General features: G+C 40.7%; 2 protein-coding genes across 2 annotated transcripts; both read right to left on the reverse strand.

The window, feature by feature from the left end:
• Positions 1-2,108: 2,108 nt before the first annotated feature.
• Positions 2,109-4,487, reverse strand: LOC149827525 (putative pectinesterase/pectinesterase inhibitor 45). Its single transcript, XM_090018530.1, has 2 exons — positions 3,428-4,487; positions 2,109-2,806 (listed from the first exon to the last, which is right to left on the reverse strand). Exons 1-2 carry the CDS (start codon positions 4,485-4,487, stop codon positions 2,109-2,111), a joined length of 1,758 nt encoding a protein of 585 aa, XP_089874656.1.
• Positions 4,488-8,149: 3,662 nt separating this feature from the next.
• On the reverse strand, positions 8,150-26,441 carry LOC149827526 (putative pectinesterase/pectinesterase inhibitor 12). The gene is made up of 4 exons (XM_090018531.1): positions 25,778-26,441; positions 22,823-23,158; positions 16,958-17,449; positions 8,150-8,443 (listed from the first exon to the last, which is right to left on the reverse strand). The coding sequence occupies exons 1-4, from the start codon at positions 26,439-26,441 to the stop codon at positions 8,247-8,249; spliced, it is 1,689 nt and encodes a 562-aa protein (XP_089874657.1). The 3' UTR covers positions 8,150-8,246.
• Between the last annotated feature and the right edge of the window lie 1,101 nt (positions 26,442-27,542).

The raw sequence follows: 27,542 nt of genomic DNA on the forward strand, positions 1-27,542 counted from the left end.
CAAGATGCATATAATAATGGATACCGATAAGGTTAAGCAAGTCAAAGAAACAATTTAATGAATCAAAGTATAAAAGCAACTGTGGTTTGATATTTGCTTATACTGTGCATCGAGTTGTTACTTACCATGCCAACAAAAGACACGACATGTCATCCATGTGTGTTGACGATAATACTTTCATTATATCCACGAAGTTGTGAAGCGAGTTCAATAGAAATCGCTGACAGAGCAACAATTTGAATGCAAAAATCGCCACCGTAAGCGTGTGAAAATGTGTTTATGCACACACACACATTTTCAAAGTCTGTCTACAAATATCTTATAAATACATACTACAAAAAATATAATATCTTATAAATCGTTATACATATCGAATAATATATTTCAAATCGATACGACAATTCAACATAGTAACTTACAAATCTTCAATACAAAACCATAATATCTAAAAAGTTGATAAATATATCGCACAATAAATTACAAATCGATACAAAAATTGAGCAAAATAACAAACAAATCGATATTAACTAACAAAACAATACCTCACAAATTGGTAGTATGTTACTAATACAGCGGTTTGAGATACAATGCATACACTGAGTGAATGGAGGATACCTGATGGGGTAGAGGCCCTTCCTAGCATTTGTAAACAAGCATTCTTGTCAACAGGTCCCAACGTCTTACAAATATCGATAAGTTTCCAACCATCGTAAGGACAAGATCTACCTGCAATAACAAAACACTGCCTTAATGGCACATAAGACGGCATGCGTTCTTCATCGATAGCATTATGAGATGGAAAGCTACTCACGACACCTTAATGACACTTGTTGGAATGTTTATGCATCATTGCTTTCTTCCATAATGCCTAACGACAACGAAAATGAAGAGAAGACACGAGAATGTTTTGTAACACAAGGCAGGCACGAGAATGCGACAATGTGTTGTAAAATAGGATAAAAAGCAAGGTGAAAACCTCGACTGGAGATGACAGAAAAGTTTGCGTTGACAATGGGAGCTACTGTTACAGCAATAGAGTGAAAACGGAACGTCTCCACTTTAAATAGTTAACATCAAACTTTCTAGATGAAGGACTTTTTGGTCTTTTTCTCGAATCGTAGTTTCCCAACTTTTGAATGGAGGATATTATTGTCATTTCCTCGAACCATCATTTCAGAATAAGAATAGCAAAAAAGGGTACTTAAGTCTTTGCAACAACACCAAACTCTGATGCAAATTTATGTCAACATACACGGGAATACGAGCCCCATGTGCGTAAATACGTGGCGCTCATTCGCCCCCCCAAACACAGACGTGGGATTCAGTGAATCATCGGGGGTGAACATACACCACCCTCTCATACATTTGGGATGGAGAAGTGAAGCCCTTTCTCTTTTGTATTTACACTAATTTGACAGCTGCTACTTGTAAAAATGCATAAACTTCATAAACACCCATCTTAGTTATGGATTTCAAATAGGCTCTAAGGGAAAGCCTTCATCACCGACCCCATATTGGCTGACCTCCAGTTGGTAAAACTGAAATAAGCCCAGCTTCAACCTTGCCGAAAGGGATGCTATTTGTAGATTTTGAACTTGTAACATCTCGTCAACTTGGTGGCATTCACAAGTCGCCCTTGTAAGCCTTAACATAAAAATATCTTCCTATGACATGATGATGGGGTCCAATCTAGATGAATGCACCAACTCAAAAGGTCTTTTTAAAACCCAAAGATAACATCTAATGCCACGATAATATGATCTTTTGGGGTTTCTTGATAAAAGTAAATCTCTAAAATTACAGAAAATCGTTACCCATGCAGCAATTTTCTTTGAAAATACAAAACACAGAAAATTGCTACATGTGCAGTGGTTTTGTGTACTTTGTGTGGCCAGACCACTGGATCTCCTCCGAACAAATTAAATTGTCCTCGTGTGTATGGACTATCACATGTGAAATTTGATACACAATTTGGCCTCACTTCTTTTATTTTTTGACTTCCATAACTTCCTGAATTTTGAAATACGAGAGTAGAAATAGAAAAGGAAAAAGTAGACACCCCAGCAATAGATCTCCCAATAAAACACATTAAAAAGGGATTGAAACACTCAATTAGACAAAGTCAGGCGAACAGGTGACCCAGTAGCTTTAATCCACCGTGCCCCTTCTATGAACTTATCCACTGTGTATCCCAAGGCCTCTGTCCTCTCCTTGATCACTTTGAATCCTTTCCAGTTCACTCTCTTGGAAACTGCTGCACCAGGGCCCTTGTTGTTGTACTCCCCATAGAAGAGGGTGTCCAGAGCAAAATCTCCATCCCATGCCAACCAACCTTCTGGCCTAATGAGATCTCCAATTGTGGATTCCATTATAACTGTTCTAGAGTACTGCTTCCATGGCCTCCCCAAATAGCTCGCGACCTTCAGCCTGTCCGGCACGAGCATCTTATCTGCAAGGATCTTGCAATTCTGTATCACTATCCCGGTCGACTCGTGCTTATTGAGCCTTCCGTGAGCCGTAATCGTGTTCTGCTGGTTAGGCAACGGCTTCCTGACAACGATCTCGCAGTTCTGGAAGACTGCAGCTGCATCGCCGAATATGAAGTCGATAGTCCCGGTGATCACGCAGCTCCGGTAGAATTGCCGGTGTGTCTGAGCATATAGGGTGTCCTGGTAACCTTCCATCCTGCAATTGATGAAGGCTGAACGGTCGGATTGGACGCGGATTGCCACTGCTTGGTGCTTGGCTGCACCAGCTGTGTTCCTGAATCCCATGGCCTTAGCAATGAATCCTTCTCCAATCGCCACTGCATCATATAAAACATAGTCATACCTATCGTGATCAATCTGGCAATACAAGATGATCTTAACTTTTCTCTATGATATGCAGTTGTTTGGATATAGCACCATAAATCCAAGTATTTCCCTAGTGTTCGGGTTTTCTATGTACTATTAGGAGCCCTAGAAATCCAAGAAAATCTGAGTTTCTACAAGAAAACATGAAAAATCTCCTGTTTTTTGGCAGTCAACAAGAAGTGGTAAAACTACAGAGAATTTTCTTGATGTATGACTTGCATTCCAAAATGCCAGTTTATGTGACCAACTACAATTTTGTCATCAATTCATGAACTTCCAGTTTTTTTTTCCTCCTTGTTTTTTGTGTGTGAAAATTGTACATGAACTCCTAGATAAATGATAACTATATACTATATCAAGACCACGAGCATCCACGTATAGAGGCAAAACGTGATCTCATTGTTTATTGCATCAAAAAACACCACTTATGCGAAAATGATGATCTTTCATGAACTTGTTCATGTGTCAATGATAATTTAGACAAACAATGCAGTGTGTTAGGCCCTATGATAAGCTTTATGAAATCCGATTCGTATCGGCCCTTGGCCTCACCGGTGCAAAAGAACACTTACCGAAGCTTGCGGTGCGGAAAGTCTGTGTCCCATCGACGAAATTCTTGCTGCCGGTGACGATCGTCTTCCTCGACCCGTCCCCATACATCATGACATTGACCATGTCCTTCTCCACCATCACGGCCTCGTCGTAGACGCCTTGCTTCACGTAGATGACGTATCGCCCTGTTCGCTTCTTTGGCATTCCGGCGAGCGCGGCCCCGATCGTCGTGTAGTTCCCGGACCCGTCCTTGGCCACGACCACGTCGGGCGTGACACCATCCGGCGCAACTCCTCCACCCTTCAGGAGCCGGCGATCGGCCGGGGATACCCAGTCGGGGACGCCGCCGCTAGAGAGCAGCCGGCGGCGGTGGTGCAGTGCGGTGGAGATGTCGAGCAGGGAAAGGATGCTAGAGAACTGGGTGACGATGGCCAGGGCGTTGCTGGTGAGCTGGGTAGCGTTGACGAGGCCCTTCTGCATCTTGTCCTTGAGGGCCCCATTCTTGAGTCCCTCCAGGCACGTGTCCTGATACGATAGGACAGCACTGAGCCAATTCCTCAGGTCGAGCTCGATCTCGGACAGACGGACCACGTCGTGCCCGTCGATGCCGGAGAAGGTTCTATTGAGCTCGTCGATGGAGAAGCCCAGCAGCTCATGGCAGTCGGCGAGTGCGGCCTCGTCCATGGGGTCGCTTGCAGGCAGCATCTTCGGCAGCTTCTCCGCCTGCTGGTGCTCGTCGACCGCCAGCCTTACCGCCGCCTTGAGAACCTCCTTCGGCTTCACATTCGACGAGCCACCGAGGGAGGCGGTGATAGACGAGACGCAGGCGGACGGGTGCTCCACCACCGAGCAGATGGACGTGATCACCCCTTCGGATTTGGAGACCTCAGAGACGGCATGCCCGCTTTTGCTGATGCCGTGATGATCGGTGAGATTGACGACGGCGACGACGGCCATCGCGACGAGGAGGAGGGCTGCGACGGAGGTGCTGCCAGCGACGATGATCCGCTGGATCAGCCGCCGGCGGTTCTCGGCCTTGCGACGTTCGGCGACGTTGGTGTAGTCGTCGAAAACTGGCATTTTTTCTTCTCTTTTTCTTCCTTTTTGTCTTCTTTGAGTGTATGTCTTGTATATGAGTTTGCCGCTCCCTCTTCCTTCCCTCTGCTGGGAGCAGAGGGGCTCTTTGACAGAGCCTCAAAAGCTTTTTTTTTCTTTTCACTCTCTCTTCTTCCTTCTTTCTCTATATGTTTTTTTTTTCTTTGTTTTAAGGGATGGAACGAGGAGAAAGAAAAAGGAGGTTCGAAAGAAGCCCATGCAGACGTCCGAGGTGGCGCAGTTCTGAGGGTAAAATTTTATAGTCCAAAAATACCCCCGTGAACGAGACAAAGCACACCAACGTCCTCAGACATGAAACAGCCCTTTGCCGTAAAAGTCCCTGGGGTTTTCAGCATTTTGCTGAAGAGTTCCTAACTCTAGATTTGTATATGTACAAACGTTTTGGATCACGGTTGATCTAAATACAAATTTCAAGTACTAGCCAAGCTTACACTGTTGAGCCAGATAAGAGCTGATATGATCACATGGACTTAGACTGGGCTCGGTTAAACAGAAAAATGTTCCTAGAAGGAAATAAAAAAAACAAAAAACTTGATCTTACACCCACTTGGATCAGAGCTGTCTACAGACTTGTAGACCCCAAATTAAGTAGATAAGCTCGATATGGAATGGTGCATTATCTTCAAGTTGAGTCGAGGTTCGAAAACTGTCCAAGACCCCTTGGATGCTGTTATAGGATCTTCGGCTCACTGATCCTTGGGCTTATTGACAGATTCAGGCTTTAGGATCTGCTTTTTAAATGCTTGGCGCGTTGGCAGAAATGCTTCTTGCTCTTCATCAAAGATTTCTTATGAGGAGTTTGCTCTTTCTGAAGTATATATCTTGGTACCAAGTCTTTTTCTTGGTGATCTTGATACCCTTTTTGAGCGACTTGCCCTTAACTTTTTTTTTAGTGGGAACTTTCTCTGAACTTGCCTCAGCCTGCTCAGATAACATCTTAGTCATCATTTTTTGAAATAACTTGTATATGGCTGACTCGACATCATCACCTGTCTGGTTCTGTCCTCTGACTGAAACCAGAGAGCTCATTTCTTCAGTGTTGTTGAGATGGAAGGCACCAAGCACTTAGGGTTGCAAATGGGGTGGATCCAAAAAGAAGAATTTGCAAAATTTGGCTGTCCCCGATTGGAACCAACACAACACCCCAATGTATTTTGGGATCCAAAACCTGACCCATTTGCATCATCAAACACTCATCTAAAAGGATCACGATTACCTAGATGCGCCCCACAAAAATATATGATGCCCTTCACTTTGCCGATGAACGGGCATCAATGACACAAAAATGGCCGGCTAGAAATCATCCAAAACAAAGGGCATTGGGTAGCTTCTGGGTGCCATTGATTTTCATGATGAATGGCATCCAGGTAACTTGGATGGTGTTTCTGTCCTGAGGATCCTTGGACCTGATCCGCTCTCAAGTTCGACTCGCTTGTAGGGATGCCAATTGATTCCAGTTTCTAAGGATATCCAACAGATTAACTGGGTCGGGTCCACATAAACTTCAGCACCCATCCTCTAAAACATACAGCACTCATCAGTCAAAATCATATATGTGAAGGGTATTTTGGTCACTTGGCGAGTTAAAAGCTTTTCTTGGTGCATGGGGCAAGATTGGTACTTTCATGAAAGTGAAGGGTGTTTAGGGAAACCAAGTGCTTTTATGTTGTACGGAGGGAAGAGGCTGGCCTGTCCATGGAGGGAAAGCCGGCGACCCACAAGGTCCGCTACATCTGCGTCCTGCCTAACAAGCCCAACAGAAACCAAGACTCATTGGAAACCCCTAAATTTGAGAAGCAACTTAAAAGAATCTGCTGCACCCACATAGGTCCGGTAAAGGAGCCAAACCAACCGAACAAGCCTAGTTGGACTCGGTTTGTTTACATCTAGCCTTGCTCGGACTCCGCTCACCGAGCTAGTGCGTGCTCGAACACGACTCGAGCTCATACAAGCCTGAGCCGGACAAGCCGAACATGAGCTGCCTCGTTAAGCAAAAGAACCCTTTCACGAGACCACAGTGAGATTCGAACCTTTGACCTCATTGTCATATGCATACCCCATTATATCTGATGATCAGTCATGAATGAAATGAGCCAATTCTTGCTAGAACAACTAAACTAATAATTTATTTGGTTTTTATTCCTTTTTAAGTCCCCATAGGGGTTATATGCAAATAACTATGTAAGAGCGGTTTATGAGTGTATGTTACGGGTCAACCCGTAATGGAGCAGATCGAGCGACAAAAGACTCAACTAGATCCATAGATCAGGTATGATATTGTGGCCCAATTGAGAAGTTAGGACCTATTTTGTATAATTGGGGTTTGAGATATAAATCATGGGATCTGTTTTGCAATTAAGGGTTAAATCAAATTTAATTTAGGATCTAGATTTTTAAAGTATTTCTCTCGAGAATTGAATCGGATTTGGGGATCCATTAGTTAAGGAGTCCATTTTGGGGATCCATTAGTTAAGGAGTCCATATAATACAGTGAGACAATGAAGCATTAACCTAGGCTCTAGGACCAAACCTATTTTCCATCTACATTAAACATTAGTCCAGATCTATCACTTGGTTTGAACCCCTAGACATAGCCCTTTTGGAGCCTAATTGACAAATTGCCACCATGTTCCTAGAAAGGGCCCCTTATAATGCCCAAAATAAGTTATTTTCCTTCTTATTTTGCTTCATTTTTCTTTTCTTTTTTAATTTATCGTTTAGTTCTGAAATATAGATTTATTATGTTTTGCATCATTTTGTTAGTTTTTGGTGGTTTTACACCAATGAAGTTCCTTTTCCTTTCTTTTTTTTTAATTAAAGTTTGAGATTCGAGATATAGAGAGATTCTAGCCAAAAGATGTGGAAGTTCCTATTGAGGCTGCCCCTTTTCATTAATTTGAGGAGGAAAGAAAATCGGTTCCACGTATCCCCTATATCATCCCTATCTTCATACCCCTCATATCATTGATGCATGTTGTTTTGATCAAATCGGACCCTACAAATGTGACTTACATCACTCATTTACTAAGGACTGACACTTAAATTACCAAAATCAAACTTGTGTGCAGAATTTTTTGGCAATCCAAAAATCAACAGTTGGCAAAACACAAAATTGTGTGATCTAAAAATTCATTTTTTTCATCGAAAAAATACGATTCAAGGGTCATTTCTTATTAAATCAACCATGTTTAATCCATCTATAGGGTCAGATTTGATAAAACAAATTCCATCATAAGATTTAAGAGGGCTATGAAGATGGGGGATGGCATAGGGGATGACAAATAATGAAAATTTTATTGGGAATACTTACATTCTGATCAAAATGGGGCTTGATCATGGTTCAAGTCAACTAAGGAACTTAGGACTATATATGAATTTCCCCTGTTTCTCCAAGTCACTAGCTAGGGCAGGTAGTCAAGGATGGCCTGAGAGAGAGAGAGAGAGAGAGAGAGAGAGAGAGAGAGAGAGAGAGAGAGAGAGAGAGAGAGAGAGAGAGAGAGAGAGAGAGAGAGAGACTGCTCATGTACAAAAACTTTTAAATTTGAATTCACTGCAGTTCAACATTTCTCGTGCAAATCTCCATAGTTATCCAATCTACTTCACTTTTATTTTTCAATCTACGACACTTGGGATGCAAACTTTCTATTTTACTAAATAGGACGAATAAATAAAAATACACAATCCATTAGACTTCATATCATGGTAGACTTATCAAAGTTTTATCTATACATCAACATCATAAGGAACTGCTGTGTAGTCCAGCCATTCGTCTCCACGAATCAAAGAAGATACTGTGAAGTTTGTGGCATCAATGTAGTCCATAACATGATATCCAGGCCATGTGACCCGACCCGCAGTCCCTGAACCTGGTCCATGGTTTTCATATTCACCATAGTAAAGAGTGTCCAGCCCTTGGTTACCTGCTCAATTCACATTACACGTTAAATCAATAATTACTCATCCTGCCTTACATGGCCCACCTCTGAATGCATCGGACACCCTCGTGTGCCAGTGCGGTTTGATCCAGGGTCTTCAACTACACCCCCCCACCCCCTCCTCCCCCTATTTGCTACTAATGAGCTAATGATCTTCAACTCCCCCCCCACCCACCCGCACACACACACCTATTTGCTACTAATGAAGGTAATGAACAAATGAGCTAGAAATCATAGGTGCAAGTTGTATCTACTCAATCTAACCACACATAAATGTGTTGAGCATGGTTTGTTTGCTAAGGATCAAGCCTTGGATCATGTTTTTTTTTATGTAAAACATGATTTTTTAAGTTATAAAATTTTAGCACATTGTGAGCCATTGATTTTTGAACCTCTTTAAAAACAAAATTAACGTGATTCAAAAAAAGTTTCCTATGTAGATCATATATGTAACATTTGATCTAAGAAAAGAAATTTCTTGAAGGAAAACGTGATTTCTACTGGTTACTTCCTTTGGTTCATTAGTACGCAATATTTACTAATATATATATATATATATATATATATATATATATATATATATATATATATATATATATATATAATGTGTTGCAAACGCCTCTAGATCTTTTATGAGCGGGTTGTTTCATCATATCCAAAATAGTAGGAACCGGCTTTTGAATAATGTTTTTTGATGAAAAAAACATGATTTTATAACCTGGAAAAGTATCGCAAATTGTAGGCCGTCCATTTTTTAAACCTTATAAAATCCTGGCTGCGTGTCATAATCAGATGATTCAAGAGTTGATCCCCACTAAGTGAAACATGTAGATCACATCTGTAAGGTTAGTTTAATGAAAAACAGAAAAAAGAGGCATTTGCACATAATGGTGACAATAGCATATATATATATATATATATATGATACCGGAAATCAATTTCTACCATTTTGTGAAGTGTCAGGAGATTAATACTGGAGTCACGATCACCTGTAACTTGTATTTATTTCACTTTTTATGAAAGTTTATGGTCTTTTACTCCTTTTCTTGTTTCTTTTTAGATATTCATGTCCAGCTTATCAGGCATTCTTGTTGTTATGTGGTACATATTTTCACATAAACCGTTTTTGTGAATTGCATAGATGCATTTACTAGACGGACATTGAGTAGACTTGCCACAATATTTTGCAAAGCATGCCCGCAGTTATCTTCCTATTGCACAAATTTTCATACCTTATTTTGTTCCCTAATTTAAGCATGATGACACCAATAAGTAAACCCAAACTTGGTTTTTTTTTGTCAATAATATGCAATTATGAGTTCACAAATATGCATGTACTCTTTATTTAAAGGCTACAAAAGAGATACTTCTGTAGACAACCCTGCATCGCTATACATTAGTTTTTTTCTTTACTAATAAAGTGGCGTGAGGCAAAGCATGTGTCAAAAAGCCTACAACACTCGAGAGCAGTGGTGAGCAGTGGTGTCAGTATCGGTATCGCCCTTTAATTTGGCCAACGATTCAGCTGTATTGGCTGATTAAGTGAATTGTTCTGTATCAGTCAAAAAAAAAAAAAACATTATATGTCAATCAGAATGTGACACGTGTTAAAACTATTAAAAATAAATTTTAGTATTTTTTATATTTATTAAAAGTAACCGATTCAGGGGCAATGCGTATTGATTTTCTAGCTGATACGATACGTATACAGGCCTCCGATACTGACAATATTGCTCTAGAGGGTAAAGTCGGAATATGCCACCTAAATGAAGAATTTCCTTGATTTAAGAAATCATTATTACTGTATTTGGAATCTTAAAACATAAGAAATTTGAGACCCTTATTAGCAGCAAAAAATGCATCTATTGGCGTCACTAAAGATCCAAAACTTCATAGATTTTTTAGTTATTCCAACTAGTAAAAGAAAATCTGATATTAAAAGGCATTCATATGTGACCCAAGTGAGCCAGGATCAGGGGACATCACATGGCACACTTTGAAGTGTGCCACTGCACCTGATGCCCTCCATCTTTTGCTGATAGCCTGTCAGTTGTGTGTTAGGAAAGTTTTAAATTATTAATGGTTACTATCAAAAGTGTTTTGAAAAGTTTAGTCCCATATCTAAGAGAGAAAAGATTTTCAAGAAGTTTAAATAGAGAGTTTGTAATCTATTCTTTACTTTGGTAAGCCTTGAGTATTTAGGTGGATTGCGGACGTGCGTGCGCAAGGGCGCTTGAGGCGCTTGAGGCGCAATGTGGCGTTTTGATGGCGCACTTTGCACTTCGCACGCTCGCAGCGGTGCGAGGTGCATATGAGGCGCAAATATCCATTTTGATTTTTCGGTTTTGAGACATCTGGCCGTTTGAAAGGTTTTAATAGCATTTATATTGAGTTTAAGGCGCTTTGTGACTGTTGGACGGTTTTGGAGGCCTTTGATTGACAGTCAAAGGTGGGTGACCGTTCAGGTACCTTTCATCCTATTTTCAAACTGTCAGATTTATGGCCTTTAATCTCATTTATCGCAAAACGTTTTGGCCTCTCTAAAAGGTTATAAATATCTTCTATCTTCGTCTTTTGGAGATCAGAATTTCTGACTCTCCAGTTTTCTCCTTTCTTTCTTCTCGGTTTGGCTTGCAGAGTTCATGTGTGGGAGAGGTCATCTGTTCTTGCGAAGCAGTGACTCTCTTGAGGTTCAAGCCTAGTTGTATCCTGGGAACTCAGTCGTAACAAAACCCTTTTTCGCATCTTCGGAATTTCCGGAGTGGGGCGATTGAAGTTCTAAAGATAGCGATCTTAAGAACGTGCCTCTAGGCTTGAATTCTCTTTTCTGAAATCCTGTTTTCACTAGGTTGGTACAACAATTTTAGAACTTCATCATGGCCTCTGGTTCGACATCCAACTCCATCAATCTGCTTAGCCGTGACCTTGAAAAACTTGATCGATTTGATGGGTCAAACTTCAAGCGGTGGCAATCAAAGGTATCTTTCTTGTTGTCCGAACTGCATATCGACTATGTCCTCAAAAAGTCTTGTCCCACTGTCGTTGCTGGAGAAGTTGAGACAGAAGAACAGAAGAAAGAGCGAGAGAAGTGGCATACTGACAACTATAGATGCAAAGGGCATATCCTGAACACTTTAGCGGATTCACTCTTTGACCTGTATTCACCATTGGAGTCGGCTGGAGAGTTGTGGAATGCTCTCGAGATCAAGTACAATGCAGAAGATGCTGGTAACAAAAGGTTTATAGTAGATCAGTATGTTAATTTTTCTATTGTTGATGATAAGCCTATACTTGCTCAAATTCATGAGATGCAAATACTGGCCTATAAGATCAAAGGAGAAGGTATGTATCTTGATGATGACTTTCAAGTTGCTGTCATCATTGGGAAGCTGCCGGATTCCTGGAAAGAATATAGGAATCACCTAAAACATAAAAATGAGAAAATCACTTTAGATGGCCTTCTTAAGGACATCAGAATTGAGGAAGAGACTCGTCTTCGTGACAAAAAGAATTCGAGTCCTAAAGAAGGTTATCCTAAAGTGAATTTTGTTAGTAACAAGGGTGGCAAAATCATGAAAACCCAGAAAATCAAAAAGAATTTTGTGAAAGGGAAAAAGCCAACTGATAAAAAGAAAATTAGTTGCTATGTTTGTGGCAAGTTTGGCCATTTTGCTAGAGAATGCAGAGAACGGAAGAGGACTGGTCCTAAGCCAAATGAGTCAGAGGAGAGGCTTGTTGCTGTAATCTCTGAAACATTTATGGTGGCTGCAAATAAGGACTGGTACCTGGATACTGGAAGCACTGTTCATGTGGCAAACGACAGGAACTTGTTCAAGTCGTATGAAGTAGTGGGGGAGGGATGCAATCTTTTTATGGGAAACTCTTCCTCAACTAAAGTGCTGGGAAAAGGGAGTGTGGAAATTAAGTTCACCTCCGGGAAAGTCCTAACACTTGAGAATGTCCACTATGCTCCAGAAGTTCGGAAAAATTTAATCTCTGCAGATCTCCTGTCACGAAATGGTTTTAAGATTGTTATTGAATCTGGGATTGTAACTGTGACCAAAGGGAAAATCTTTGTAGGAAAAGGGTTTGCCACTGGTGGTATGTTCAAGATGAGCATAAATGAAGCTACTACTTCTGTTTATATGGTTGACTCTTATTTTCTTTGGCATTCAAGATTAGGACATATAAATTCTCGTTGCATTCATAATATGAATAACTTTGGTCTTCTTCCGTGTCATGTGAAAATAGAACATAAACATAAGTGTGAGACATGCATTCAAACTAAGCTAACTAGACTCCCGTTTCCTAGCGTAGAAAAGAATTATAAATTGCTTGAATTAGTGCATTCTGATGTGTGTACGATGGATAATGTTTTGAGTCGTGGTGGCAATAGGTACTTTATTACCTTTATAGATGATTACTCAAAATTTTGTTATGTTTATTTGTTGAAACATAAATCTGAAGCATTTTCCAAATTTCTTCGTTATCTAGCTGAAGTACAAAATAGGTTTAAAACAAAGATTGTACATTTAAGAACAGATAGAGGAGGTGAATACTTAGGTGGAGAATTTGATAAATTCTGTGAAGATAATGGTATTATCCATCAAACGTCAGCTCCTAGAACTCCTGAACAGAATGGAGTAGCAGAAAGGAAAAACAGAACACTTGTAGAAATGATGAATGCTATGCTTCTTAATACGGGTTTGCATTCCAACTTATGGGGAGAAGCTATACTTTCTGCCTGTTATATTCTTAATCGAGTTCCTTATTCCAAATCTGATAAATCACCTTATGAATTGTGTTTTGGTAAGAAACCTAATCTTAGTTATTTTCGTGTTTGGGGTTGTTTAGCATATGTTAAAATTCCAGAAAATAAAAGGAAGAAGGTTGGACCTAAAGCATTTAAATGTGCATTTGTTGGGTATGCTGAATATAGTAAAGCATATAGATTTTTGGACATTGTTAATGATGTTATTGTAGAATCTAGAGATGCATCTTTCATAGAACATAAAAATGCATTTGATTCTCTTCTTGATGGCAGCCGGATTATAGTAGATGAACTTCCTGTAAATGACATGATTGAATATTCTAATGAATGTGTTGATGAACCAGAAACTGAAGTTAGACTCAGTAAACGTATTAGAAAACCAACTAATTTTGGTTCTGACTTTTATACATTTCTAATTGAGAATGATCCTGTGTCTTTTCAAGAGGCTATGTCTTCTCAAGATGCTGCCTTTTGGAGAGAAGCTATTAATGATGAAATAGAATCAATTATGTCTAATAATGTTTGGAAATTAGTGGATTTACCTGTTGGTTGCAAAACTATTGGCTGCAAATGGATTTTCAAAAAGAAATTAAAAGCTGATGGTACAATCGATAAATTTAAAGCACGTTTGGTTGCAAAAGGCTTTAAACAAAAAGAAGGTATTGATTATTTTGATACTTTTGCTCCTGTAACCAGAATATCTACTATTAGAATTCTGATTGCCATGGCTGCCATATATAAGCTTCAAATCCATCAAATGGACGTTAAAACGGCCTTTTTGAATGGAGAATTAGATGAAGAGATATATATGGAGCAACCTGAAGGTTTTGTAGTGCTAGGGCAAGAGCGCAAAGTTTGCAAACTTGAGAAATCCTTATATGGATTAAAGCAAGCCCCTAAGCAATGGCATGAAAAATTTGATAGTTCTCTGGTGCATAATGGTTTTAAAATTCATGATGCGGACAAATGTGTCTACAGTAAAGTAGATAGTGGCTCAATTATTATTATTTGTTTATATGTTGATGATATGCTTATTTTGGGTAACAATAGTGAATGCATAAATCAAACAAAAAGATTTTTATCTTCCTTGTTTTGTATGAAAGACTTGGGTGTTGCAGATGTTATTTTAGGAATCAAAATAATAAGAAATAAAAATGGCATCATATTATGTCAATCACACTATATTGAGAAAATTCTTACAAAGTATGGATATCTTAATAGTTCACCAGCATGCACCCCATATGATCCAAATATGAAATTGACTCCTAATGATGGTGCTAGTGTTCAACAATTAAAATATGCCAGTGTTGTAGGTAGCCTTATGTATGCAATGAACTGCACAAGGCCTGACATTGCCTATGCAATGAGTAAAGTGTGTAGATACACTAATAATCCTGGTCATCAACACTGGAATGCAGTGAACAGGATTCTTAGATATCTAAAGCATACTTTAGACTATGGAATTCACTATACCGAGTTTCCTGCTGTTATTGAAGGGTATAGTGATGCAAGTTGGAATACTGACTTTGAAGATTCCAAGTCTACGAGTGGTTGGGTTTTTACCCTTGGAGGAGGAGCAGTTGCATGGGGGTCTAAGAAACAGACCTGTATAACTCATTCTACAATGGAATCTGAGTTTATTGCTTTGGCATCTGCTTGTAGAGAAGCTGAATGGCTTAAGAATATGCTAGTGGATATTCCACTAGGTGAGAAGCCTATACCTGCTATTTCAATGTTTTGTGATAGCCAATCAGCTATATGTAAAGCAGGTAATATGAAATACAATGGGAAGTCTAGACATATTAGTCTAAGACACAGTTTTATAAGACAAATGATTGATGACAATATTATTTCATTGAAATATGTGAAGTCATGTCAAAATTTGGCAGACCCATTTACGAAAGGCCTTTCGAGAGATGTCATCAATAAAACATCGAGGGGAATGGGAATTAAGCCAATTAAGTCATCACCTAAGGATACCCAACCTAGAGCGTTGGAGATCCCACATGCATAGGTTCAATGGGAAACGAATTGGTGAATGATAGATATTGAGCATATTTATGTAAGCCCATTACTGATGTGTGCTCATGAGCTGTAACTAATATGAGGGTTGAGCTAATAGCTCTTAATGAGTTTGTAGGCCTTAAGGCTAAGGTGTGTGTTACAGTACACCTAGACAAACTCACCTATATGAGTGTTGAAATGTGAGCCGTTTCTTATGAGAATTGGCAATTCTCTAGAGCACTCATGAATCCAGGAAAGCACAAGGCTCTAAATGTGCCAACATAAAATCCACACAATCGAACTTTTGGAAACCGATGTATGATTGAAAACTCCGTTAACAATATAAGGAGCTAAGTTCAAGGTAAGTCCACTTAGCACCTTGGTTAATTTAGGTTTTCTTTCTAATAGTGGGGGTTCAAGTCATGCAGACACTCTCACTAATGCATAGGTTTCTATGCAAGCCAAATATATTTTAAAACTAGTGGGGGATTGTTAGGAAAGTTTTAAATTATTAATGGTTACTATCAAAAGTGTTTTGAAAAGTTTAGTCCCATATCTAAGAGAGAAAAGCTTTTCAAGAGGTTTAAATAGAGAGTTTGTAATCTATTCTTTACTTTGGTAAGCCTTGAGTATTTAGGTGGATTGCGGACGTTGCTGCGCATCGTGCAGCAACGGACGCGCCGTTCGCGCACACGCGCGCGCGCGCGCGTGCGTGCGCAAGGGCGCTTGAGGCGCAATGTGGCGTTTTGATGGCGCACTTTGCACTTTGCACGCTCGCAGCGGTGCGAGGTGCATATGAGGCGCAAATATCCATTTTGATTTTTCGGTTTTGAGACATCTGGCCGTTTGAAAGGTTTTAATAGCATTTATATTGAGTTTAAGGCGCTTTGTGACTGTTGGACGGTTTTGGAGGCCTTTGATTGACAGTCAAAGGTGGGTGACCGTTCAGGTACCTTTCATCCTATTTTCAAACTGTCAGATTTATGGCCTTTAATCTCATTTATCGCAAAACGTTTTGGCCTCTCTAAAAGGTTATAAATATCTTCTATCTTCGTCTTTTGGAGATCAGAATTTCTGACTCTCCAGTTTTCTCCTTTCTTTCTTCTCGGTTTGGCTTGCAGAGTTCATGTGTGGGAGAGGTCATCTGTTCTTGCGAAGCAGTGACTCTCTTGAGGTTCAAGCCTAGTTGTATCCTGGGAACTCAGTCGTAACAAAACCCTTTTTCGCATCTTCGGAATTTCCGGAGTGGGGCGATTGAAGTTCTAAAGATAACGATCTTAAGAACGTGCCTCTAGGCTTGAATTCTCTTTTCTGAAATCCTGTTTTCACTAGGTTGGTACAACATTGTGGACCCAAAAGCAGATGGAGGGTAGCTAGGTGTATAGGCATACTCAAAGTCTGCCATGTGATGGCACCTGATCCTAGTTCGACCTAAAGGGTTTGTCCTAGTGGGATGGGGCTTAGATCGTTTGATGGGCAGTCTAGGTTCAATTCTCATGGGTGTCACTCCCTACCTAAGCTAAAGCTTGGCAACTCTATGAAGTCATGAGTTTATGCCCTTGGAGTTTTACGCCGACATGGACAGAGACTGTAGCTACGGTGCGGGCTGAGCCAGCGCTGCTAGGTCTTTGCTTCTGGGGCGATTTCTTTGAGTAAAAAAAAAAAAACATTCATATGTGCGTAATTGAGAGGAGAAGACTAAGATGGTGTTGATTCAAACCTACCTGGCCATGGGAACCACCCTGCAGGATCAATGAAGTCGCTAATGTAGGAGTCCATGAATACGGTTCGCGAGTAGACACTCCATGGACGACCCAGATAACTCTTGAAGAGACTCACATTCCTTTCAAGATCCGGGCCTGCGAAAATAGAACAATTTTGGATTGAAATCCCGGTGATCTCGTTCGGGTCATCTCTTGACTGAGCTGTGATCACGATGAACTGGCCGTCCATCGGCCTCATTGCCATGATTTTGCAAGCCTGTAAGACTACAGCTGCATTGCCTAAGATGAAATCGATCGTCCCGGAGATCACATTCTCTCTGTAGAATTGCCGAAGCGAATGTACGTACAGAGTGTCTTGGTAGCCTTCCATACTGCACCGGTAGATCGTCGACAAGTCGGCGTTCACTCTTAGAGCAACAGCTTGGTATTTCATAGCACCGGCTGTGTTTCTGAATGTTATGTCACGAGCAAGAAATCCATCACCAGTAACAGCTGCATTTTGCGATAATTAAGAAATGAAACAATTTAAGTTAAGATTTATCCCTTCATAAAAACCATCACAAGAAAATCTCAAGTATGAAGCTTCTTAAATATGTCACCGATAAAAGCTGCATGGCACTTTTTTTTTTTTGGATTTATAACCCGAAAAAACTGCACCCCGCATGAATACCTGGTCTTGCTGGCTCAGCCTGCCAAACCTATAGACGGAGTGCCGGCAGCATAAAACTTCGAGGCTAGGACCCCTTCCCAAAGGCTTATGCTACGGGTTGGCTTGCGCAGAGAGGCGCCATCCAAGGTTGTTAAATGCGATGAGGCGAAGCGAGGCGTTGAGCCTGTGCCTCGCCTCTGAGGCGTACGCCTCTCACAACTGGTATGAAAGTGAAGCGGTGGGAGGGGAGGCAGGGAGCGGTGGTGGAGCAGCTGGCCGGCACCTGGCGGTGGATCCACCGGCACTTGGGGTTAGCACAGCCGACAAATCGGGCGGAGGAGGAAGACTTGGGGATGAAGGAAGGCTTCAGTAGGTGGATTCACCGGCAATTTGCGCATCACAGCACGCCTCAGTACCTTGAGCGTGCGCCTCGCCTCTGAGGCGTACGCCTCTCACAACACTGGCGCCATCCATGAGAATCGAACCTTGACTGCCTGTCTAGCAGCCAAAGCCCCACCCCACTACGCCAACCCCTCTTGGGGCCTGCATTGCACTTGAGGCTTGAAATGAAATGAGCAGCTCATGGCTAGAAACAAGATGACTCGATAAAAAAACTCGTAAGGTTCATAAAATAGGCCAAATTGAGCCAAACAATGCGCAGTTCATGAGGATTTACCGAGCCGAGCGTGAATAAAAGGTAATAGGCAAGCTTTATTACACAGATATAGTATATGAATAAATATATGTTTACGTATTATGTGTTTTATTTCACTTATAGTGGTGCAGAACACTTGGTTAGTGTATGTGGCTCCAAAGGATCGGTGGTGATCGGGTGCTTGATTTCTACTACGACACCATACAAGAATAGTGCTTATTTATCTTGAATGAACTGAGAGATAGCTCGGCTTAGCATGAGATCAAGCTCAGTTTGGCCTTTCACGAGCTTGAGATAAACCTTAAGCTGTGGTATAGCTTAAACAAGTTGAGGTTGAACAATCCAAGTCGCTTGTTTGCAAGCATATTTCTACCATCATTCTGATAATCAAGAGCAGAACCAAGGGAGCCGGGCAGGGACCCTGGCCCCTTCTCCACATTCTAACCCCACCCCCACCAAGAATTTAGAAAAAAAAAAGGATCTTTTTAGACTTATATGGGGCCTGTATATGGGACCAGGTTTGAAACATTGATGTTTTGACAAGGAAAGAGGCAAGCATCTAGGGATGGCAGTAGACTTAGGGGAAATGGGGCGCACCCCTGCCTTGCCCCGTTTGGGCTAAGGATGGAGGTTAAAATCAAAACTCGTGCAGGGATGAACTTACTCTTTCTCCCATTGCCGTCCCGATCCCCGCCTTGCCCCCTCCGCAATCATTCTTTAGAGATAGCAATGGACGAGGGGAAACGGGGTCCCGCCCTGCCTCGCCCCATTTTGACCGGGGATGGAGGACATGAAACAGGGATGGAAGTTAAAATCAAAACCTGTGCGGTGACAGAGGCAGGAATGAAGGGCAGAATTTTGAGACAGGGTGAGAGTGAAGACCTTGTTCCCTGCCTCCGTCCGGTCCACTGCCATCCCTACAGGCATCGTTGAGTTGCCAATCTAATTTGCCTTCACTTCCTAAAAGGTTAAAACTAGTTTCTTAAAAAACTTAAGTTACCAGCTTCATTTACCTTGTTCAGCGTTTCCTTGTTCGTGTGCCTTCTTTCATTTCCTAAAAAGTTTAAACTAGTTTCCTAAAAAACCTCTCTCTCTCTCTCTCTCTCTCTCTCTCTCTCTCTCTCTCTCTATATATATATATATATATATATATATATATATATATATATATATATATATATGATACTTTCATGGTGGTATTCTACATGCTTTGTTTTATAGGGATCAGCTCTTGAATCATAAAGATTTGTAGGCTTTAAAGTCAATTGCTCAGAATTTCATACATATTCAAGCATTCAAAAATTGTGTTTCTTGTAAAAAAAAATGCTGTCGAATAATCGATTTCTAGCAAATCCAGCATGCCGCGAACACATTTGGAAGATAGAATTTACAAACCAAGCATTGGAAATACCTAGTGTATAAGGTAGTTCTCATATACTAGTTGTCCTGTATATAGGGGTGTGGGGGTGGGGGGGACCAAGCGTGGCGGTGTGCAGTTCACATGGGCTGACCTGTGTTTTAAACTGAGTGGCCACATGGTGTCTGAGCATAATTGAATGTGATGTTTGACAAAAATGCCTTTGATGGCTTGTTGCTATTGTTGGTAGATATTATTTTCTTAGCATTTTTTTATTAGCAAGTTGGGGTTAGGTTGAGTTACAGAATTGATATTAATTTTAAGTGGAACTTTTGTACCGTGATCAAACAGGGATTTGAATGATCTCTCTTTTTGAAAATATGATTTTCTTTTAAAAAAATCGAAAAATTCTGATAATAAAGATCGCCGACAGTTTGTAACTGTAATTTCAGGAACTTATGGGCATATATAGTGACTAGTGTAAAGTTGTCTTATTTATCTAAACCAGGGGACTGGGGTGTCTTGGTGGTTAGGGGTGGCTGTTCCAGCTCGGCTCGGCTTGAGCGCGGAGGCAAGCTTGAACAACATTGTCTAGGATTGGCTCTGCCCCGAGAGCTCGAGCCGAGCCAAGCCAAGCCAAGCCAAGCCAAGCCGACTTCAAAAAAAAAAATTTGTTTTACATTTTTCAAGGGGCGGGATCAACCCGCCACCTCTAAAAAGTCATACATAAAGCCTGACCACTAGGGTAACCTTTACTTCTTCTGATTTGGACACACACACACACACACACACACACACACACATATATATATATATATATATATATATATATATATATATATATATATATATATATATATATATATAAAGACATTCACCCTGCCCATAAAGCCAAATACACTTTTAATTCCATATGAAAAATAAATATTTACGTATTACCTAACCGAGCTTTTCGAGCTTAATGTTTAAGTTTGGCTCGCTTATCTAAATCAAGCCTGGTCTTATGTTCAAGCTCGGCTCATATATCTTCATGGACAAGCTCAAGCCGAGCATAATCAAGCCGAGCTCTGGTTGTGTACCCCTAATGGTGGTAGGGGTGTCAATGAGCCTGGTTTATCCAGACTCAACCCCGACCAAACTTTATAAGGTCTGCGTATGGTCATAAATAATAAGCCGAGTCTAGGCCCGAAGGTCCGATTAATACATGGGCCTGGGTATAGTTTGTGAAATTTTATACCAGACCCAGACCTGACCTGAGTTTCGATTAAGACCCATATTTTTTCAATGTAAAAATGATAAAAAAATATGGTTTTACCAGGTATGGTACGGGTCTGATTCATGTAGTTCTTAGTGGGTCCGGGTCTGATTCATGTAGTTCTTAGTGGGTCCGGGTCTGGTTCATGTAGTTCTTAGTGGGTCTGAGTATGGTTTTTCTTATAACGGATCCCATTAAACTCACATCCGGACCTAATACCATACCCGAAAACCAGGTCCAATTAAGTCTCGTACCACCTGGGTCCCAACCAAACCCAATCCGTTGACACCCCTACCTGGTGGGGATACATCAGAGGGAATTGATTGGTATATGTGAGTTGTAGGGCCTTGTCCTCAACTATTTTGAATTCGAAAAAAAAAAAGTTGTTTAATTGATTACCAACATTTTGTTTTGACAGATACCTATATGGCTGCCATACAGTGATATTTCTCACTATTTTTATCAGAATCTCGAGATCCCATGGAAATTATTACAGTGATTTTCTGATGAAAACAAAAGAAAAGCAGGGAAAGGTCAGTATCACCATTACCTCCACCCAAACTTTGGAAGAAGCTTGTCACATAAAAGTTTTGAAAGGAACAAAGCACATGTTTGATTCCCAAAAAGGAGATAAATACGTGTGAAAAGATTGGCAGTGAGCAAGATTGGATTTAAAACTCCGGGAGGTGATTACCATACAAAATTGTTACGAGAATCCAAATCCACATCAAGATGTTGAAATCTTGTTCCCTTCTTTGTGTATCTTATAGTCTGTTTTAGCTACACATAAAGAGAATCATGTATATGTTAATTTATGGGATCTTTGTAAATTGGTTGGTAATATACATATCTTTTACACAACTTGTTATGCGACTCGATGGATGTCAGGTTTGGCCTAACTTCATTTTCTATGACTAATACTAGTCCAGTTGGACCATGTCCTAACTGTCAGACTCTGAGGTTGTGAAACTTTGACCAAGTTCTTGAAATGCAACTTGTGATCCATAAAAAAAAAGGGCAGCAGTAGTCACTACTAGGGCTGGTAAACTAACCAAACAAGGCGTATTTGGGCTCGGCTCATTTACCAGTTTGCCGTGCTCGTGAGTTGCTCAAGCTTATGATTAGCTGAGCCGCTTGTGCCTGAACAGGACAAGCCGAACATGAGCTAGACCATGTAAAATAATCCATGTTAATTATCACGTAGAATATATATATATATATATATATATATATATATATATATATATATATATATATATATATATATATAGAGAGAGAGAGAGAGAGAGAGAGGGTGGTAGCTGTTAACCACGTTTTTGTCTAACCTTCCAGCTCTGTGCTTTTGTAGAGTTTTTCTCATGTTTTAATTAAATATGATCATACTGATGTGTTGGGCATGGTTAATTAACTAGAAAACAACACTCGGATCATGTTTTTTTGATAAAAAAATATAAACTTTAAGCCATTAAGTTTTAACATTATAAAAACATACCTGTGTATCAGAATTGAATGATCCAAGAGTCATTTCCTATAAAATCAAACATGCAGAACATATCTGTATGGTCAGATTTAAGAAAAACATGAAAAAACCTTTGGAAAGCCCAGTTAGCTGGGCGGTTAGCTAGAAAAGTAGTTAGCAGCTACCACCTTCTCTCTCTATCTCTCTCTCTATATATGCTTCTTATCTTTACATATTACACACAAAATATATACATATATTATATATACAAGCTCACCAAAGCCAAGCTGAACAGCCTGTGTTCATGCTTGGATCATTTAAGACCTGCTCATGGCTCGGCTCGTGGGTTATATGAACCAATCATGAATGACTTCGTGATGAGCTGAACCGAGCTGTGCTCAGTTTGTTAAGCAGTCCCACACAATTGAAACATAAACTAACAGTTGCACACACATACACAAACAAAGAGAGGGAGAGAGAGAGTGCTCACCAACAGTTGCAGTTCTATAGGTAGTCCAGCCATCTGCCACACTTCTGTCCCCTGTGATGATTGTGAGTCCAATTCCATCGCCCAACAATGCAATATTGGGCTTGTTGTAAGGTATCTCCACATTCTCATCATAAATTCCTCCCCTCACATAGATCACAACCCTTTCCATTGCGTTATTTGGAGCAGCATTGACTGCATCGGTAATTGTAGTGAAGTTCCCACTTCCATCCTGGGCCACAATGAGTATGGAGCCTGGATCGTACCCCTCACCCCCTCCTTCAGTACTCTGCAAAAGACGTCGATCTTTGCCCGATAACCAGGTTGGGAAACCATTGCCTGCATGAGTTTTTGGATCAAAAGAAACTCAGTGAGTGCCAAGAAGAGTATGAAACGATCACTAGTCCCATCCAATTTGGAACGATGGCTGGCTCAAGTCAGTCTGGCTCATTTGGGTGATGTAGACACGGACCAAGTGCGCTGGTGTATAGAGATCCAAGTAAACGTTGTAACTTAGTGTAGACTTTCATTAGGCATGTATTGAAACAGTAAAAATAGACTTAATAAGCTGCTCTCTCTCTCTCTCTCTCTCTCTCTCTCTATATATATATATATATATATATATATATATATATATATATATATATATATATATAAGGTGGGTGTGTACAGAGGAATATCATAATTCCAAGATATTCCTCCAAATGAGCACCAACGTGGCGCTCATTCGGACCCCGAACAAGCGGGTCGTGTTTCGAGGGGGAGGGGGACATACAATCTGCCCCCTTAAGTGGCAATAAGTACGTTTTCAAAAGTCACACGGGATTAGTTATAGCTGATAATGCAGCCAACTCTAGGGGTGGGCATCGGGGCCGGGCCTGTTTAGAGCTAGCATCGCTCCGTTTTAAGTGTGGCCTGGCAGGGAGATGGCCCTGCTCTTTCCCGGCCCAACAGGTCAATGTGATGTGGGTCGGGTTCGACCTGGCCCTATCCAAATTCATTTGTAAATAGTAATAATTAATAAATTCTCAACTTGCTATGTACCTAACTAATTATCTTTTTAGTTTTTATAAAATTAATGCAATTAATTAGGTAAATAGTAATAGTTATCAAGTTACTATGCAATAGTTGTTTTTTTTAATTTTTATATTATTAAAAAATTAATAAATAACTCAGATCCATCGAGCTGGCCCAAGTCCAGCCCACATATATAATGGGCTTGGTTTCGGCCTGGTACCTAACGGGCCGGGCCTAAAATCTTGGCTCAAACCCAGCCCATGTCCGGCCGGCTCGGCTTGGCCCATCGGGCTGCCGGACCCGTTGCCCACCGCTAGCCAATGCATCAGAGCTTTCCCAATTGGTACATCTAAGCTTAGCTGGGAGTTGATTATTTTGCAGATAAATAGAACCTAACTTGAGCTGGCTTGTCCCATGAGACAAAACATAAGCCAACATTTAGCATCTACCATAAGGGTGAACAATGTCATGATCTTCATTCGTTTCTAATAGCAGAAAAATTCAGAATTCGTGAACTTGATTAGTCCTACTTTTATTATTTCAAACTATTCCCATTTCTTTTTCTATTACCACGCCACGGTTCGCTAATTCCTGCGAGCTACTGTGAATCGATCATGGTCACAAATATTGGCAATACTTTGAACATATAGTGATATTTTCGGAAAATGACAAAATCCTCATAAATCATGTTATTGACACGTTTTTTAATTTTTAATTTTTAGAAGGTTTTGCTTTTATATTATGGATATTTTCTTGGACACTTATATGCCTCTATTTGTGGAAATTTTAAATTAATTTTCTTTTAGCTTATTGTGAGATTTTACCTTGTAGACAAAATCCCAATAACAGCGATTTTCTCCCAAAAAATTCAAACATAAGAACTATTTCTTCTAAAAAATCTATAATCATACCAAAGATTTTGAAAAGGAAAAATATTTGCTACTAATAAAGATAAGGAACTAATGAACTAGAAATCATGTGTTCAGCATGGTTAGTTTGCTTACAAGGATCAAGCCTTGGATAATACTTTTCTAATATGATAAAAAAACATGATTTTTTGAGTTATCAAATTTTGGCAAATTGTGGGCCATTGATTTTTGAACTCCTTTAAAAACCTAATTATTTATCATAATCACATTATTCAAAACAAGTTTCACACATCCCTGGCATTTGATCTACAAAAATTTGGATTTTTTTTAAAGAAAAAAGCGACTTCTACTCCTTAGTTCCTTCAATGGCCTATCTATAGCAAAAAATTTGAATTATTTTGAATTTTTGAAAGTTTTTTGGAGGCCAGGGTACTTTCATGCCTAATCACAACAGCAACAACTAGAGTTCATGAACTTTGTCACACTACCGTTTGGATGCCGCTAAATGCAGAATTTGAAACTCCTTATCATTGGTTGGAGCACCATACATTTATAAAATTATGGTTTTGTGGATTGGGGAGTTCCTAATTCTACAAGATTCTGTTTGGGAGCCTTGCATTGGGTCCGAAACACCATTTCCATGTGTCGTCAAAATATGGTTATGCAAAAATGTGGTGTTGAGGATGGAGTTGAGTTGCCAACAACATGCTCTTGTGAATGGTATCCAAATATGGTGTTGCGGATGCCAACTCCAATTCCCCAGTGTTTTGTCAACACCACTGCTCCAAAACAGTGAGAGAGCATGAAAGCATCGGAGAAACCGCAACACGCCTCTGATTCAAGGCTCCCAAACAGAGCCTAAAGAGCTTCATAATCCAGGAAATTAAAATCTCAATCTTGGGGGTCTTCCAAACGCCCTTGTCATTGTTTCCGTTCATCAGAATACGAGATGGGCTTCCATCCATGACCGTGACCACATGAATAAGGTGACTCACCGGTTCTTATCTAAACCGATCCGGTTCGCGTTCCGTCTCGCTAATGGAAATAGTAAAAACATGATAGAGAGGGGTACCTTGATTGCCGGTGTACTCGAGCAACCGTCGGCGGCGACCGTTGCCTTCACCCTTGGAGAAGGAGGCCAGCGAGTTACTGACCAACTGGTAGAACGATACGAGACTTCTGACGAAAACTGGTTTGTACCAGCCGGTGGCCGATTCGAGACCCTCAAGGCAAGTGTTCTTGTTGGTGAGCGCTGCACTAAGGAACGCCAGGACAGCATGGGAATTTTGAGAATTCTTGTTGGACTCTGTGATGGAGTTCCTGAGGTGACTCAGGGTGAGCTCGTGAAGCTCCTTGCAATCCTGGACGGCCCCCCTCTGCGTGTGGACGATGCCGGAGCTCTCGAGCCGGAGAATGGTACCGGTAAGAATCGACCCCTCGGCGAGGGCGTGTTGCAGGGATTGGAGAGCAAAAGTGAGAATGTTGGATTTTATGCTTACTGATATGAAGAGTTTTGATGTCTCTAAGCAGCGCTCAGGGTATGGTGTGCTGCTGCATATTGAGAGAATGGAAGGATTCAAGTGAAGGTGATCACTAGTATTGAACAAAGAAGAAGAAGAAGAAGATGGTGATGTGTTTAGGTTTAGGGCAAGGGTATGTGGTATGGTTGATGTGAGGATGGAGATGAGGAGCAGCACTTTCAAATGGGTAGCATTAAAACTCGAAGAAGAAGCCATGAATGCTCTGGTTTCTTCTTCTTTCTCTCTGCTTGTTTTTATTTAAGGAGTAGGGAGCTGGGGGGCAAGTAGTGTCATCACTTGTTGTTTAGGGTCCATTGATAATATTAATTATTACTGTTATTGTCATGTTAGCTGTTGTTGTCCAGCAGTTTGGAGGGCCCAAACCAACCGGAATAGCTGGGTCCATGCGAGATGAGCCGTTGGCTCATGTTTTGTGGACTCAGCTGACTTAAAACCATTTCGAGTCATGGAGTTTAAGACGAGGCAATTTGCAGAACTAAGGGAATGCTAGGTTTACATAAAGACATCGATGGACCATGGCGATCCCAGATGCTCTGAGTTGGCAACTCTGAGGCTTTCCTCGTTCATGTTTAATTAGTTGTTTTCTTGAACCTTTGTAGGTTTGCTCCTGTTTTTATCGAACACAAGGACACGGGTAAAAAGATACCCCATTTTTGGGTTATTTTTTATTTAAAATAGTATACAAAGGGACACGACACGAGGGCAAGTTGAAGGATCCGTGTGAGATAGATTGAAAAAGATCCATGACTTAATATAGAATACCCTCATCGGTATTTGGGTAACTCTTCCCTTTTAACCACCAGGGTTCTACTCACCTGATAAGCGCAATCAACTTGTGAACCTCATCGAGTTGATAGCACGTCACGTGTTCGAACTTACATGGTGCAGGAGGACATCAAGGATTCTACCAACCATAGGCTTGCCAATGTGCAGTCAGCCATGGGTTTCACTCGGCCTGGCAAAACAAACAAACAAACAAACAAGAAAGTCTCTTCTTTTCACTATTGATCTTGAAAATCAATGATTCAGATTCATGGTAGGAAAGATACAAAAAAAAAAAATCCTCTCATAGTGTTTGGGTGGCCGTTCATCTTGTAAATTAACCATATCAGAGACAGCTCTCACAGTAATCTGTCAGAGCTGCCCCTGACCTAAACCTCTCTGAGAACTAATTCACAACCCCACTGGCCTTTCCATGTATCACAGTAGCCACACTCGTCCTTGGCATTTACTGAGAATCTTGTTTCTCCGGAAATCGTGTTTAATTGGATAGAAAATCCCTCAACCGTTTGGCAA

This window comes from Nuphar pumila, chromosome 10, assembly GCF_984573655.1.
Source record: "Nuphar pumila chromosome 10, dmNupPumi1.hap1.1, whole genome shotgun sequence".
Taxonomy (NCBI): Eukaryota; Viridiplantae; Streptophyta; class Magnoliopsida; order Nymphaeales; family Nymphaeaceae; genus Nuphar; species Nuphar pumila.

Bases quoted from the DNA above. Each gene is read 5' to 3' on its own strand.
- LOC149827525 (XM_090018530.1), bottom strand. From the start codon at position 4,487: ATGCCAGTTTTCGACGACTACACCAACGTCGCCGAACGTCGCAAGGCC. The intron at 2,807-3,427 runs GTAAGTGTTCTT...TATATGATGCAG, and splicing joins TTTCCGCACCGCAAGCTTCG to TGGCGATTGGAGAAGGATTC.
- LOC149827526 (XM_090018531.1), bottom strand. From the start codon at position 26,441: ATGGCTTCTTCTTCGAGTTTTAATGCTACCCATTTGAAAGTGCTGCTC. The intron at 23,159-25,777 runs GTACCCCTCTCT...AAACTCATGCAG, and splicing joins CGAGTACACCGGCAATCAAG to GCAATGGTTTCCCAACCTGG. The intron at 8,444-16,957 runs GTAGGTTTGAAT...TGAATTGAGCAG, and splicing joins AGGGTGGTTCCCATGGCCAG to GTAACCAAGGGCTGGACACT.